Source organism: Maylandia zebra, linkage group LG1, assembly GCF_041146795.1.
Source record: "Maylandia zebra isolate NMK-2024a linkage group LG1, Mzebra_GT3a, whole genome shotgun sequence".
Lineage (NCBI taxonomy): Eukaryota > Metazoa > Chordata > Actinopteri > Cichliformes > Cichlidae > Maylandia > Maylandia zebra.
The window spans coordinates 28723249-28740201 of NC_135167.1; the positions used below are offsets into that span (position 1 = coordinate 28723249).

At 39.3% G+C, this 16953-nt stretch overlaps 2 protein-coding genes across 5 annotated transcripts; one reads left to right on the forward strand and one right to left on the reverse strand.

Moving 5' to 3' along the window:
* Positions 1–864: 864 nt before the first annotated feature.
* On the reverse strand, positions 865–10647 carry slc30a4 (solute carrier family 30 member 4). 4 transcript variants are annotated; one of them, XM_004543514.2, is made up of 8 exons: positions 10508–10647; positions 9239–9748; positions 8468–8614; positions 6443–6596; positions 6075–6300; positions 5546–5651; positions 5297–5431; positions 865–2076 (listed from the first exon to the last, which is right to left on the reverse strand). In XM_004543514.2, the coding sequence occupies exons 2-8, from the start codon at positions 9630–9632 to the stop codon at positions 1922–1924; spliced, it is 1317 nt and encodes a 438-aa protein (XP_004543571.1). In that variant the 5' UTR covers positions 9633–9748; positions 10508–10647; the 3' UTR covers positions 865–1921. The 4 variants fall into 4 exon arrangements, with proteins under 4 accessions (XP_004543571.1, XP_076740569.1, XP_004543568.1 ...); XM_076884454.1 differs by lacking the exon at positions 10508–10647 and adding an exon at positions 10178–10307; XM_004543511.6 differs by lacking the exon at positions 10508–10647 and adding an exon at positions 10077–10232.
* On the forward strand, positions 10594–14617 carry bloc1s6 (biogenesis of lysosomal organelles complex-1, subunit 6, pallidin). The gene is made up of 5 exons (XM_004543510.4): positions 10594–10686; positions 11977–12136; positions 12865–12952; positions 13054–13140; positions 13244–14617. Exons 1-5 carry the CDS (start codon positions 10623–10625, stop codon positions 13361–13363), a joined length of 519 nt encoding a protein of 172 aa, XP_004543567.1. The 5' UTR covers positions 10594–10622; the 3' UTR covers positions 13364–14617.
* The last annotated feature ends 2336 nt before the right edge of the window (positions 14618–16953 follow it).

Genomic DNA, 16953 nt, shown 5'->3' on the forward strand with positions numbered 1-16953 from the left:
TCTGTTGTCCAGTTTTGGTGAGCCTGTATGGAATTTGTATGTTATCCTCGTGCCAGCAGGTGTTCCCTGTTAACTGGTGACTCTAAAGTGGTCATGGATGTGAGACTGATGAAGTTTTGATGAACTGTGCTGTACAAATGCATTCAAATGTAACATTTTTTACTGTGAAGCACTTTGGTGTACCCCCCTGGTCATAAACGTGCTATATAAATAAAATTGTATTGTATTATATTGTACCTACTCTAAATGGCTAAATCTAAACTAAATCTAAAGATTGAGTTGTGAAAAAAGTCACTTTTTCATATTTTAAATGTTATTCTTTATAAGTTAGTTACTTTCGTGTAGTATGAATGGCAACAGGTTAGATCTTAATGAATAGGAAAACTTTTTAAAAGTTTTTAAAATACAGTTAAAAGTCCAAAATCAATCCTCTCAGTCAAATTTTACAAAGCTGTACAGTGGGCCAATTCTTGCCCCTGGGCCTTATGTTTGACACCCACAGTCTTGACTATGGCTACATGCCCAGAGTTGCTGACATGTGATTGGCCAATTAGCTAGTATTAGCAACCAGCAGTTGAATAGATGTACTTAATGAAGTCAGTGTACACCTAAATGAGGTCTGTATTGAGCTACAATGTTTCTAACAAAGATTTGCAACTTCTATATTCAGGCTTCTTAAATTTCCAGTTCTCTCTCTTTTTTGTATGAGTAATATCATTCAGAATAAAATATTACAATTTCACAATTAGCAACAGAAAAGAGATAAAGAAAAGTTAACATTTGCCTCTGCTCACTGCAGTTCTAACTATTATTATGCTGCCTTGTGAGCTCGGTTTGTCAAGAAAATCATGGCAGAAACACAAAAAAATTAAAACATTTTATTACAAACAAAAACAGTGATACCGTTCCTGAATTTCCTTGGTGATTAATATCAGAGACATGGAAAGGTTTACGCACAACCCCCCCACAGCCTCTTAACAAGTGAAAGAAAGAACATTTTAAAGATCATGACTGGCAAATCGCAACCTCCTCCATCAAAACAACACAACTCTGAAATACTGGGCATACACCTGTCTGTGTTAAAATACTGTCAGTTGATGATATGGAAAAGAAAGTGGAGTATATAGGATGGATGATACCATGCTGAAGCTATCCGTTTTAGCACGTCCCCTTAGTTAAAGTCATGATTTGATTGTCAGTGGCCTTCTCATCACAATTGAGAAAATGTCAGTATCAAAAAAAGCCAATTAACTTTAAGTGATGGTAATTTTAGTAATTTAAGAATTTCTAAGGTTATTTATTCTCTTAAAGTCTGCCTTTTTACAGACATCAGCTAAATAACATGAAAGCTCCAAAGCACATAATGAGCTATACTGTCTCCTGAAGGGATGCAGTGGTGCAGGTTTTGCTCACTTATTCCACTTGTAAAGAGTACAGTGCCTCACTCTGACCAAATATCTTGTTAGACATGAGGTATGTCAGCTGACATGCTTTGTACGGTAATAAAAATCATAATGTGCAGTTCTAACAAACGGTAAGATTTACATCTTATAACAAAGCATCAGTGGTGACAAATCAATCTATAAAACAAAAAATAAAAAGGTTACATGGTTTAGAAGAGGCCTTGATGGTGAATTAAGGGCAAGTTTTTGTCATTTGACTCAGGTAAAACATTCAACTCCCACTTCAAAAGCTTTGCAAGCGTGAAGACGTGAGGCCCCCAGAGGCTGTAGATCTCTCTTAATTAGATCTGTTGTTATTCCTCTGCCTGTCCTTTGGCACCCCTCTTTTTCCAGTTACATCAGTGTGCTGTGGATCCTGCTGTGGCATTGAGCTGCAGCAGCGCTGTTACATTCAGGGCTCTCTATATATTGCGTTCTCTGCCATCCGTCACTGTGTGATGAACTGCTGACCTCCCTCTTTAGGCGCTAGCCTCCTGGCAGTTTGTGCAACTGCGTGCCACCCTCTGCCTGTGTGTCTGGATCTGCACTGTGCACCTGGTGAGGCCGTAGGTGTGAAGCAGCATGTGACGCGCCTTTGCCTGGACCTCCTCCCAGTTGTTAGCACTGGAGGGCGCTGTGCACACAAAGAGACCTTTAAATATATTATATATATATATATACACACACATATACAAACAACAACAACAACAACAACTTGCAACTAACAAACAAACAGCTTATGATAATTAGGGCTGGTGACGCCAACAGACTGGCTCTGTGATTGGCTGCACACTGGACACCGTTTAAACTTTGGTGGAGAAATTATGCATCACGGATAATCCTGTCCACCGTCTGTACCACTTACTGGACAGGAGGCGTTTTCTCCTCTCAGATTCATTCAGCTGTGCTGCCGTGAGGACAGATGCAGGAAATCTCGCAGTAAGTCTAGACATTGCAACACATCTGTCTGAGCAGTATACCAACATGACCAGGCTTTTGATCGACAAACTTAAAAACCTCAGTCAGAGGTGAGGGGTGTGACAACAGCAGTTAGCAGCTTTCTTTGTTACTCCAGGCTTTCTGCTTCTGGCTCTGGGCATGCTTACGTCACATTAAATTCATCTGATCACAAACACATGCAGAAGAATAAATGTAATAGTATATTTACACTAATGTGTTCTTTTTAACCTGCATGCACTTAAACATTAATGGTTACTCGGCGCATTCAGCTCTGACACTATCCCATAGCCTAATAAAGAAGAGAACTCGATTTGTTGTGTCACCATATCAAAGTGAAATTAATTTTTGATGATGAATAACCTAAAACTGTAACAGATCAGTTTTCTAATGTGTGCTGCAGTAGCTGCAATTCCAACAGCAGAGGGAAAAAAATAAAAGAGCCATCATCGAAGTTAATGTAAATTAAAGTGACAATGTGATGCTCTGTTTGTGTTGCCACAGCTGGGTCACATTTTGGCTGTGTTGACCTCTACAAGATGCATCTATATGTATTCCTGCAGCAGAGAATCCATTCTGAAGAGGATACCGTGAATAAAAGAATCAGTGAAAATGTGGCACTTCCAGTTTCAGTTTACTTCCAGGTGATTTTAACCTGAAACTCTGAACACAATCTGCTCCTGACCATGTTATGTGCTATGGTAATTTAATTCAGTTTAATTCAGAACCTACAACAATACAGAGAAATCCCCCAAAATCAAACAACTCCCTATGAGCAACCACTTAAAGAAAGTGGGGAGGAAAAACTCCCTTTTAACAGGAAGAAACCTCTAACAGAACCAGGCTCAGGGAGGGGCAGCCATCTAGGAAGTGTTAGCCGACACACTGTGGAGGAGAGTGAGAGGTTAATAATAATGAATGAATGCGGAGTGGTGTATAAACACACAGAGTGAAAAGAGGTGAGTGAAGAAGAAATACCCAGAAGCCTACAGCTATTGAAGCACCGTGACTCTTAACACTTTATTAGTTAATGGAGGGTTCATGGTCACCTGATCCAGCCCCAACTATGAACTTTATATTAAATTAAAAAAAGAAAAGAAAAAAGGAAAGAAAGAAAGAAAAGAAAGTTTCAAGCCTAGTCTTAAAAGTAGAGAGGGTGTCTGTCTTTCGAATCTGACCTAGTCAAGTAAAAAGATTTCCAACCTGCACCGTTACAACACTACAACACATAACACACACAGACACTAAACTGCTTTACTGCACTGAACTGTATTCTGTTTTTACTTTGTTAAATCGGACAATTTTACACATTGTATTCTATTGAAGTGAAGTGGAACTCTATTGTAATGCTTTACATATTTGCATAAGAAGCCAAAGACCCCAGGAGGGGACACGAATCCCTCTGGGGTTGTGTCAGGATGGTGTAAAACCTCTGCCAAATCAAACATGCAGAGCTACCCACTATTGTGACCCTTTCCTAAAGGTCAAATGGAGCAGATGAAAGTCGCTCTTTATACTATTGTACTGAGTTGCATAACCATTAAAGATAGTTGTTGTATGTTTGTTATAATTACATTTTTGGCTGCTTTAACACAGGCATGTCCAAGCTTCGGAATACATAAAGTTTATATTATCTTAAGGTAGACAGGGCCATTGTGAGTTTGGCATTCTGGTCATTGCTAAAGAAATCAAGAAATCATATTTTTATCATATTTAATTTTAGGCTGATATCTGCAACTATTGTTGAACTGACTTTTCTGTAGGCAGTGAAAATTCACGCTCCAACTCCAACAATGACTGAACAGCTCCCTCTTGTGTACAATCTACAGCTTAGCGCATGAGTGGACTGTTCTGTGTGCCACATTTCAATACAGTTAAGTGGGTCAGAGTTAAACAGTGAAAGCCAGTTTTATACACTACTTTGTTGCATTGGCTTTATAAACACTTATTTCTAATTTTAAAGCAAAAGCTTGAATTAAGAAAAGTCTATAGTTGTCTAACAATGATAAATAAATAAATGAAGAACTGGCACTTTACTTTTAAAATGGTGGAAAAAACATTTGTGTGGCCCAAACTTTTCAAACATACTCTAGCACGCTACATTTCGCAGCAACCAGTATGAGCACTTTTCCTGCAAATCTTCCCTGCTGTCAAGTCCGATGGGGCCAGAATTATGAAAACAAACAAGTCTGAAAACAAAGAAATTCCAGAGAAGGCTGTGATACAGATGGACAAAGACTCTACACAGACCCTTCGCTTCTGACATTTAAAGCACAGACAAATCAGTACAGGAAATGGCACAAATAAGAGAAGCTTGCTAAACCACAGCCCAGATGTGCTTCCTCAGCAGAAAGTTCATGACGTCACTAACTCTATCTTGCACAAAAGAAGTCACTGCCAACAGATTTTTAAAATATATTTAAACTAGACTTAAAGGAATTCTTAATGTAAATTTTACTTTTTTGGTCAATTCTGACTACATGGTTATCATTGTATAAGCTCACTGAATAATTCTTGTTATTGATAATTGTTCTGCTCGTCCTGATGGAAAAATTTAATCCAATTTGGTACTGGCAAAGTATACCTAATGAAGTGGCCAGTGAGTGTATTACATCCATTGTAAAGTACACGACTAAAGAAAAAGTGTTCATCATCTGTGTGCAAACAATGACAACTGTTTTTTGTGTGAAAAGAAGTTCTGTTTTTCAGTGTTTCAGTAGTTTCTAGGTAACATTCAAGAAGATGTTTCGTCAATCCCAAATTGAACAGGGTTTTTCCTGCATACAGAAATCCCCCCAAAAGCTTTAGCCAGATGAAAAATCACCTGCTCTGCACTGTCGTGAAATTGTGGTTTTTATTTTCAATCACATTACACATTTCTTATTGCAGCTACTCACTCAGCTGGAGATGCACCAGTGCTGCAGTCTTGTCTGCCGTCAGCGCCCAGACGTTCAGCTCATCGACTGATTGGACATCCTCCAGCTTAAGGAGGTCCTCTCTGATTCGCTGAGTGTCCAGGTGCCTGGGAACACCTGACACAGCAAGAGAAAACGTCAGCAAACAAATTAGTGTGCCCATCCCGCTCTATACTGTTTAAAGTAAACAGAATGCCCTGATGGGATTCTGCAACAGGAGATGGGACTTACCCTCCAAAACGATGACTCCTGTGTCTCGTAAGATGCGTAATGTGGTAAAAAGAACCAGAATGGAGAAGATGTACGTGCAGATGGGGTCTGCCAACTTTAACTCTGGCTGTGAAATCACAAAGCTACATCAAACCTCCTGAATCTTCTCAATTAATCTTCTTTTTATATTTTATTAAATACAATTTATCATACATCAGACCTACACTGTTGTAAAGCTCCATAACTACTACTTCCAAAAGGCAAAATTCCCATGTTTAGCAACTTCAGTGACATTTCCATTTTAGTTAGTTTAATTGGTTCTAAATGCAGGTTTGATAAGGACAAAGGGACATCAACACTTCTTTTTAACTTGTCACTGAGGAAGATAATAAAACAAAACTTTTTCACTTTATGCTGTGGAATAACATTCAAGATCATTTTCAATCAGTTAAGTGTGTCTCAAATGAAATTTATGCAAAGCAAATACACCTGCAGTATTAAAAATAAATATAAGCTGTTAAAAAAAAAAAAAAAGCAAACAAACACATACCTTGAACCGGACAATGTAAGCAGCTATGAGCACTCCGACACTCTGGAGGAGATCTCCCAAAGCATGGATGAATGCAGCTCTTACGGCGAGGCTGCCATGTGGCCTCTGCTGCTGAGCCGACTGTGAACTTGAAGCACCAGCAGGGGCGGGAGACTGACCGTGGCTGTGGCCGTGGCCGTGGCTATGTGAGTGCAGGTGACCATCTTGGTTTAACAAGAAGCCCATTCTATCATAGCCAGGGCAGCAAACAAGAAGTAATTGAGTCATTTTGTATATTTTTTTCCCTGCTACCACCAGGGGTTTAAAGACTTGCAGTCACAAGCTGTGGTTAAACATTACACACTGAAGATGTGTGTAATATTACTTACATAATGTTAACAGCCACCCCCACAGCTGCAGTGATGAGCATGACATCGCCGTCTATGCTGAAGTCCTGTTTTATTGTCCTCTGAACTGCCTCATAGAGCAGTATGCCAGTCAGTATATAGATGAGCAGCACACTGAGGACTGCTGCTACCACCTCTAGAAAGGAAGAAACAACCAGTTTATCTTTATCTACCAGTCTAGGAAATTAAGGGTTTTTTTTTTTTTAGACCATCCAATCTAATCTCGCATTTCTATTCAATGTTACTAAGTATTATCAGGCAACTTAGAATAAGACACTATCATGATATAACGCTTCTATGACACTACCCCCCAAAAAGCAGAAATGATCTTATTCTTACTCAGTTACTATAACTCAGTTCATTCGCTCTGCCCACTGTGGACCATTTTCTTCCTGTCAGGTTCAATTTTTACTGAAAGTTAAACAGAGTTTACTGCACCTTCACCCCCTGATCTAACATTTGTTTTCCAAGTTATATGCTGTTCCTGATCAAATATAATTTCTATTTATGGCTCAAACACAAGTCTAGTGTGAACCTTAATTTTAATTTAAGTGGACACCACCATGTGGGGTTTTCCCGGCTCAGAGAGACTTTTTCTTCTATGTAGGAAAAACCCTTCTATTTGTCTACTGACAAATTGTTCCTCCCCAATACCCTGTGTTAGTTTTTTCCCTGTTTTAGTTTATTTCTAGTCCACCTTAAGCTCATGTTTTGCTTTGTATTATTTCACCATGTCTTATCTGAGCCAATGAGTATGCTGTTTAAGAAGACATAAATCTTGGGAGAATGAAGAAATTTGTAGTGTTAAAAATCTGCTCTGTCATATTTATAAGTGTTGAACTGATAAAATGTAGCAGACCAAAGCAATCACGTGTCAAAGAGGTGCGTATTAATTAATTAATGTATTAAAGAAAGCAAAAAGAAAAAAACAAAAGAAAAAACAGAACTATCCTGGTTTACATTACATTTAAATACAAAAAGAAAGAAAACTGTAAGTCAGGTTCCCTGCTGGGTCTTTTATTATCCCAGAGATTCCTCAGAGATGTCTTCCAATAACCACAGATTTCCACATTTCACAAATGGAACCAGCTAGGATGAACTTTTGGCGTTTCTGACTTTTGGTCAAACAAAACAGCGCAAATTGAATGTGTTAACTAGGCCTTTCCTAGTAAACTAAACAAACTCTAAGATAAACTGATAATAAAAATTATGACGGACTGCAACTTTACAACACTTCTGCTGGAATAATATTAGCTGAAGTCACAAAGCATTAGCTGAATGTAAACTAAAACACTCTAATATCAAACTATTTTCAGACACATTCCCTCCCATAGCTGATATTCTACTTCAAAGGTCTAACACAGTTTCAGCTAGAGAAGAAGAAAAGGGCAGTCAACACAAACAAATAATCTAGGATTCGGGGGCCTTTAGATCCAAACAGAGTGACCACACTAACTGCTGTATAAGGACTCCAAAACTTAGAAAACAATGCGTCCTGTAGTTCAAGTAGTTGCCATCTACATGAATGATTGCACTTCAACAAGAGTTTTGTAATAAATCCAGAGACACATGAAGACATTTATATATTTACTTTAACTCTACCGCCATAAAATAGAAACAGTGGTTTATAACCAAAGGATAAACATTCATAGCAGATAACATTCATAGAGTCAACATGACATTTATCAGTTTCTGGCAGAACTTTTACAATTATGCATCTCTAATGCTGTAAGGCAGAGATGTCAAACTGATTTTACACCATGGGGCACATACTGCCCAAGTTTATCTTAAGTGGGCCGGACCAGTTAAAGTCCCCTTTCCATCAGTGTAAAGAAGTTTAACTACACATCTAATCCCTGAGATATCTTAATAAAAGAAATAAAAGGTGCAATTTCTCAGCACGTCTCTTTGGGTTTAAACTGTAAGAAATAAACCTTTAAAACAGAAAAAGTTCTGGGAGTTAGTCGGCCAGGCAGACCTGGAATTATAACAAAAATGAGAACATACCTAGACGATGGAGTCCAAAAGTGAATCTCTTGGTTGGTGGTTTAGTCGTAAGAAAGAGGGCCAGCATAGAAAACAGAATACCCACAACATCGGCTAAGATGTGCAACGCATCGGTCATGATGGCTAAACTGTTGGACACATAACCACCTGAAAGCAAAACATAATAATAATCACAAAATATATTCAAACAACTTGTGTGTAACTAATACACTATTAAAAAGTACTGTTTTACTAGAGACAACTGAGACATAAAGAAGACGAGCAGTCCAGTTCATGTGGGTTCAAAACAAGAACGGCAGATAAAACCTTGATTAAACATGACTTGTAGTTTGTGTTTTTCTACCATCTTTTTTTCTTTCTGGAATAATCATTTTTAACCGGGGCTAAGTAAACTCACTAATCTATGAGATGGCTGGCGTCAAGAAATAAACAGGAGAGGTTTTAACCCATGCCTGAAATTAATGTTTGACGTGTATAATCAGTCATAGGATCTGCAGGCTGCCTGCAATCCTGACATGCAGCTTACGCAGAACACCAATGAAGAAAATGCTGCCACTTTCTGACTCTCAAACTTTGAGACATGTGAATGAAATCTACTGGCTCACACTTACCTAATCTTCATGCTTTATGGTGTTTTTGTTTTAAGAAAGCTGGCCTTACATGGAAGCCTTTTATTGCTACTGACATCTCATTCGCCTCTTATCATTCATAGATCTGTTATTAAGTTTCCTCTTGTGAGCAACCACACAGCGACAAAGGTCCATCTCTTACCTATAATTTCACCCGTCATAAAGAGCAAATACAGCAAAGCTGCAATGCCAAGCCTCTTCATCACCCTCCTGTGTTTGATGGCCTCCCGCTTTCTAGTGCAGCTGTCACAAGGATCCATGTTTAGCCCCGGGCTGCCCAGGCTGGAAGACGAGTCCAGCAGGGAGTCATCATCATCTGCCACCAGCGTGTTCACGGCCACACCGTTGGACGAAGCTCCGGCGGAATAGTCCGACATCTCTCCAGACACCACGACCTTCAGCTTGTTGAATCTGGGCGCCTCATCGTCCGCCAGCTCGTCCGAAAAATCGAAAGGTGCCGTGTCGCTCAGGTCCCAGTCGCTTCGCTCCCTCCTGAAGGCGGACCGCACCTTGCCGAACAGGCTCCCACCTGACATCTTTGATACCGATAAGGGTGAGCTCTGTCTGTAGGCTGCTGTTCTCTGGGGTAATCATTCACGCTTTTCTAGCGGGTGCTCGACGGTGGGATTGTACGTCTACTCCATCTCAGCAACTGCAGGACAAAAAAAAAGTGATATCAAAAACACACAGAAAGCATCCCTTCACGTTCGCACAGCTCACCGATTTCTACAGCGGGGTCTCAAAGAGCCATTTACACGACTGACAAAACGCTGAACTTACGTTTCAAATATAAGACCTCAAGTCGCTCACTTTTCCACGTGAGCCGATGAACTTTGAGTTCAACAGTCCCCCTAAAAACAGTATTGGCTAAACAGTAGCAAGCTAGCTAGTAAACGTTAGCTACCCTGTGGTGTTGGCTTGTGACTCTCACACAGTCACCAAAGCGCGGAAGACTGTGAGGAAACATGAGCGGGACTTACCACTAACTGTTCCCTCAGACTGTTCAAACGTATTTCGTTCCCACGTTAAAAACGGTCATGTCAAATGTGGTTGAACCGTCAGAGTCGAGGAAAAGAACTACCTCTGTACTGCTGTTGACACGTTCCCAGCAGCAAGTTTGGTTTCACAGGCACAGTCACGTGATTACACAGATCACATGACGGGTCTTTTTTTTCCCTTTTAAGACGCAGTGACAAATCCAAAATATTTCCGCTCTGTTTTCTTCTTTTTTTGTTGCTAACATAGCCGTACTAATCACGGCTACAGTTACTGATACATGCCGATTAAACCAGGTAAGGTGCTGACTGCTGTTTACAGACTGCCGAGCCGCTGCTCTGCCTCTCGTGGATCACGCTGTGCTCATTATGGAGCAGCTGAGCAAGCTAGCTAGTTCTTCACAACCTTTACATACCTGATGCTCGATCAGCTGATATTTGCCTCTAGATAAAACAGTAAAAGCCGACTGTCTGCCTTTTCTGTGCCTCTTTGTAGGGTAGAAAAGCACTGGGTCAGTAGAATCGTCACATATGGAGGTAGAAGGAATGGAAGATGAAGGATCTTCGTCCCAAAGTGAACTTCCTCACAGTGAAGGTGTGTGTTTAAACCTCTGCTGCCTAAACTTGAATTTGCGGTTGGCTTTAACTGCAAGCCCTGACATGGCAGCTCAGGCATCCTCAAGTAGTTGTAAAAGGTTTTTAATCTACAGCTGAAAGAACTGTTTGTGGAGTTACCAGTATTTCTGCATTTTTTTACGCATAACGTAGTCAAGGTTTATATAGGTCCCAACTATAGATCCACACAGCATGACAAATACATTCACACGACCTCAGCAGTGTTATAGAAATGTGAGAAGTTTCACAAAGCCACTCCACCAAAACAGAAACTGTCTACAAGTGGGAACTTTGGGAACTTTCATACACATATTGCACCAAGAGCACAATGTGGAATTATGGTTTCAAAGGGTTGACAGACTTTGTGTGTGTATATATATATGAGCGTAATATTTGTATTAAAAATTAATGTGTAATATATTCCCCTTAACTGAAAACACAGAGGTGCCTAAAAGCAGGCTAACGCTTTTTTCTCACATTAGCCAAAGTGTGTTGTTCTTCACAGTAAATTTTCCATTTTAATGTAACCCCTACACAACCAGCTCTGCAACTATACAAACAGTTGTAGTTCAGAAACCTTTCTGATGTTTTCTCTAACCTGATGTTAGGATAATCCCAATGACAACATCTTTATCATACTTTAGAAAGCTCCTCCAGAGAGACACACATTTACACAGCGTAGTGCCATTTTAACATTCACAATGAGAATAAAAACTATTTTATTAAAACAAAAATAGAATAATGGAGGCTTTAACTGGACAGTTGTGAAAAGCTGTTATTCATATTATCCATAAAATCAAAATAAAGTATGGATGATGTGATTTTCAGGTGAATTTCATTTAGCTTTTATTAAGGCCACACCAAAAGGCTGAACTCCATTCTGCTTAATGGTAACTTTATGTCTTTAGAAGCTTGTTGGTACAGCCGTCCACAGCATTCACGGTTTCTCGTGTGGCACCTTGGGGAAATCAACTGGGCACTTCTGGTCTTGAGGTTCAAAGAGTAAAGAACATGCATACAATTTTGATAATTAAATTAAACTGTCATTCTGTGGATGGTCCAACAATTAGCTGAAATGCACATGTTTATAGAATGAGAACAGTAAAGCTTTCAGCTTGTATTTATGACATTGAAACATCAGCTAATCCAGATCACACTCACAACAAAGAAAGCCAACATCTCAGTAATTAGAATAAATGAAGTAAAAGGTAGCCCGTTACATTTAAAGGATATTCTTTTTCTTTCATAAATATTCATAAATATTTCACAGATCTACAGTCGGTCCAGCAAGAATCATTGCATCTGGATGGCTCAGCCCCGGTGGAAAACGTGTATGTGGATAAGAAAGCAGTGGACAAACTCACAGAGGGATTCCTCACTCACTACCTACCAGATCTGCAGAACTCTAAGAGAGCCCTCCAGGAGCTCACGTGAGTATTGACGTGTGTCATTGTTTCAGGACGCACTCTTGGGCTTGACATCATGTTAGGGTTCACACATTTGCCTAAAAAATCATAATCAATTACCAAATCAAGCATTCGGAGGTACTTGCTTTGGCAACCCCTTGTGAATAAGAGAGAAGCAGAAAGTAGCTTCAGTCAGCAGCAGGTTCCCTCCATTTCGCTCCGTTTACTGCAGTTTCTCCAGTTTTCGGCATGTTCTTGTCCAGCCTGCTTCAGTGGGGGAACTGTAAATACACAAGAGCATTCCAGATCAGGATCTGGTAATCAAATAACATGTCAGGGCAAGTCTGTGCCAAAGGCTGCAATCAAGGATGAGATTACTCCTGCTGTTGCAATTGTTCTAAGTCCAGTCAGGTAAATGCACACATTGGTGGATCTGAATAAGGCCCAAGAGTTTTTTGCTTGTCAGTAATCACTGAACTATTTGCATTAATAAGAAGCACCCATGAACCTGGAGTAGAGACTAAAAAGCTGTTTAGAGAATCTGGTTTTTGTAATTTCGAGTTGCCTTTTGCACAGACAACTCCCTAAAACACACAGGCGCTAACTACAGTAAACACACTACAGTTGGTTTGACCAGTTCCTCTGATGCTGCCAGTGAGATCATGTGTCATGAAAAACAAACACAAGCTTGTGGACACTTTTAAAAGGGATGTTTTTCATCTATATAATCACTTTATTTTCTTGTTTTTCAGACAAAATCAGCTTGTGCTGTTGGACACACTGGACCAAGAAGTCACAAAGTTCAGAGAATGTAATGCCTTATTGGACCTCAATTCCCTGGTATGTGTGAACTGAATTCTAATCTAATTTGTTGTTGTTGTTGTTTGTGCACTCTACATCAGCCTACAGGAGTGATTTGTAAGCAAGGCCCTTTTCCTTAGTTTACAGAGGCGAAGGTGTACCACAATAAACTGGTGAACATAAGGAAAGAGATGATTATGCTCCATGAAAAGACAACTAAACTAAAGGTACTATTATCTTAGACGGCACTGGAGGCCGTGCTCTTAAGAGGAGGGCAAAATACTGAATGGAGGCAAATTAATCAAAGTCCTGCATGTTGTGTCCTCTCAGAAAAGAGCTTTGAAGCTGCAGCAACAAAAGCAGAAGGAGGCGCTGGAGAAGGAGCAGCAGCGGGAGAAGGAACTGGAGAGAGAAAGGCAGCTCAACGCCAAACCTGCTAAAAGAATGTAGGATCCCCAAGTGCGTCTGCTGTATTAAAAGACAATATGGGGCAAGGGGGCGGAGGTTTGCATGTTTTAGTCTATTTATTACATTTCTTATTCATTATAAAGCACGTTACTGCTAGCCATTTTCCAAAGTGCACAACTTTAAAATTATAAGATCAAATGAAATGGGGAAATATTATATGAACATCAACTTGAAACGTGCTTGATACATGTAATCCATGACAGTTAATATCAAATTCTACTTTAAATTATTGTTAAATGTTAATGCAGAGCTCACTGATATAAATTTTCTTTGAAATATTAACTGCGTTTGAAGCATGATTGTTTTAAACGTACGTTGTTCCTGTTGCAGGCAGGTTTGTGTGGCACAGACAGAGTTTACCACCTGTTATCTTAATGGCTGTTTCTGCAGTCGTTATACGCTGAGAATGGCTTCAAAGACGTTTTTGGTTTCTAGGAGTAACGGGAATGGCTGTAAACTGACTAGAATAACTGGAACTTGCTTGAGTTTTGGAGTTGCGACTCTCTGGGACTTGTTTCTTCATTTCTATGGCAGCACCCACCATCTTTAGATCCATTTCATAAGGAAACAAATTTGGAACAAGATGTAATTTTTCTATGTGACTAATATGAATTGAAAGAAGTGGAAAAAAAACGTAAAGAAAAAAATCTGTTTAACCGTCTTGAAACCGAAAGATGCTTTGGAAAATGTTTCTCTTCTTAAGTAATTCTTAGTACATGGACTAAAACTTGCAAAACCTCTGGTTTGATTGACCCCAGATTACATTGCCAAGAAGACCACAAACCAAAGACATTAACTAAATCATCAAATGCTGGTACTTCCCACTATCAGTGTCTGATGGCACACCAATTTGTGCACTTCTTCAAACAGAATTGTTGAAAATTACTCACGTAGCCATCAGACCACAGCCTGGGATAATCACTGCGCTTGGTGTCATTTGTTGAAGTATTAATATGTTGTTCCTGGACCCTCTTAGTGTTGAATGTTATAAAACAAGACATGCTGTTTAAAGCCACATAGGTCTGCACTAAATTTGCCTGACTGCATTTCTGCCGTTCAGATGATGTATAGCTAATTTATGATGGTGGATGAATAAAAATGTATCAAACTTTGCCATCACAATGATCAGTGTCTGTAAATTTGTTTAGTTGACCTTTTGAGAGGCTTCTATGCACTAGTTGTTCCTGAAACCTCAGTATTTGTACTATTAATAAAAAAACAGACTGGTTTATAGTATACGGTCTTATTGCTGTGTTCTTTTGTATTCTTTACTTCTCAGCTGTCTATGTGTGGAAAAATTTAGGGTGAACAGGTCGAAGCAAACTAAAAGTGCAAAGACAGTGTTTGTGTGGGGCACTGTGGGTCATGCTCCTGATGCTGCGAGATGGTTTGAAACTCTACTGAAGTTTAAAAAGTGCGCTTATGCCGCAAGCTTCTTGGATTTGAGCAAAGTAGGAATCTTCTGCTTATAGATTTTTAATCTTAAGAATGTTTTCTGTCTGGTAAATATCTGGGCAGGTTACATTTTGGGCTGCACAGATACACTCACCGGCCACTTTATTAGATACACCCTTTTGCCGTTTAATTCTTCATGGCACAGATTCAAGAAGGTGCGGGAAACGTTCCTCAGAGGTTTTGGTCAGAATATGATAGCAAAACAAATATTTGTCAGGTACACATCCATGATGTCAATCTCACATTCCACTACATCCCAAAGGTGCTCTATTGGACTGAGATCTGGTGACTGTGGAGGCCATCTGAGTAGAGTGAACTCATCGTCATGTTTGACAAAGCAGTCTGAGATGATCTGAGTTATGTGACATGGTGCGTTATCCTGCTGGAGGCAGTCATGCGAAGACCGGTAGGCAGTTAATACACAGCAGGATGCTCAATCATCCGGGGACAAAGCAGGATAGATCCGTGCTTTCATGTTGTTTACATCGTCTCTGACCTTACCGATGGTTGCAGCAGAAAGGCAATCTCAATGGACCAGGCAATGTTTGCCTGGTGTGATCTTCTGCTGCTGCTACCCATCTGCTTTAGTCTGTCCATTCAGACATGCTCTTCTCCATACTTTGTTGTAATGAATTTCTTTTGCCTTCCTATTAGCTCAAAGCAGTCTGGCTATTATCCTCTCCACTCTGCAATCAAGACATTTTTGCCAAGAGAACTGCCGCTCACTGAATACTTTTCGAAGCGTTCCCTGTAAACCCTAGAGATGCTCGTTTGGGAAAATCCCAGAATATCACCAGTTTCTGAAATACAGATCACCCTGTACGGCACCCACAACCACGCCACATTCAAAGTCACTTAAATCACTTTTCTTCCAAATTCTGATGCTCACTTTGAACTTCATCAACTTTGTCATCTTAACGATATCTGCACAGATATCGTTAAGATGAGTTGCTATCTGATTGGCTGATTAAATATTTGCACTAATGAGTGGTTGTTCATGTGTACCTGACAAAGTGTCTGGTAAGTGTGTTGTGCAATTTTCCCAGCTTCTTATATCCATAAATAGAAGACAACATTTATTTTTCTTCTCACACATTTCTATATTTGGGACATTTCACTGACAAAAGAACAATTAGTGACCTTATATGAGTTGTACTAAGCATCTAAGTCCACCAGGTGTCAGCAGAGTGACAGTTAATTTACCCGGATCTGGCTCTGTGACGATGGGGCACATGTGGGACACACCCCTGCAAAGTGACTGATCCATGAATGCTTCTCTCCTTTTTTTGGATGTCTGCATATTCTGTGGTTTAAATGAAAACTCACAACTGAAAATTTTAATCTGTTAATGTATATTTTAAAAACCTCATCCTGTGCTGGGTTTTATCGTGCTGGCAGGTGACAATTTCTTATGGAGGACCACAAGAGCCACGCGCATTGAAATAAAGAATTCTGTACTTAAATAATGAATTGTAGAATAAATTCTGCATTTGTAAATTCATTTTTGAATTCCAATTTAATAAACTGCATCTCAATGGGACATTCCTGGTTAAATAAAGGTTAAATAAAATAAAAAAAAATCCTTTTCCCAATTGCTCTTTAATAAACTGCATTTCAAAATCCTTTTCCCACTTGCACTTTAATAAACTGCATTTCAAAATCCTTTTTCCATTTTCTCTTTAATAAACTGCATTTCAAAATCATTTTTGCATTTGCACTTTAATAAACTGCATTTCAAAATCCATTTCCCTTTCCTGTTCGCTCCGGATTAGCTCTTGGATTAATTTCCTTGCGGCTATTCAAACTAGAAAGTGCATTTTCTGAAGAAACTGCAGTGTGAATGCTTGAATCTGAATGTATGCACTGAAATGAATTAATTGCTGAATTTTGAGTTAAAAATATTGAATGAGATTAAAAAAAAAACAAAAAAACCCGAATTTAACCTGAAAACAAAGGTGCTGAACTGCTAAAAGCTGAAGGTTACACAGAAGAAGGAGTTGGAAAAAAACTGAAAATGTTTTAAATGTAAATTAGAAAACCCTAAGAAATGACAAAAGAACATTTAGAGTCAGAAAACATCTGAATGAATATTAAAAGGTCATATTCTTTGAATCACT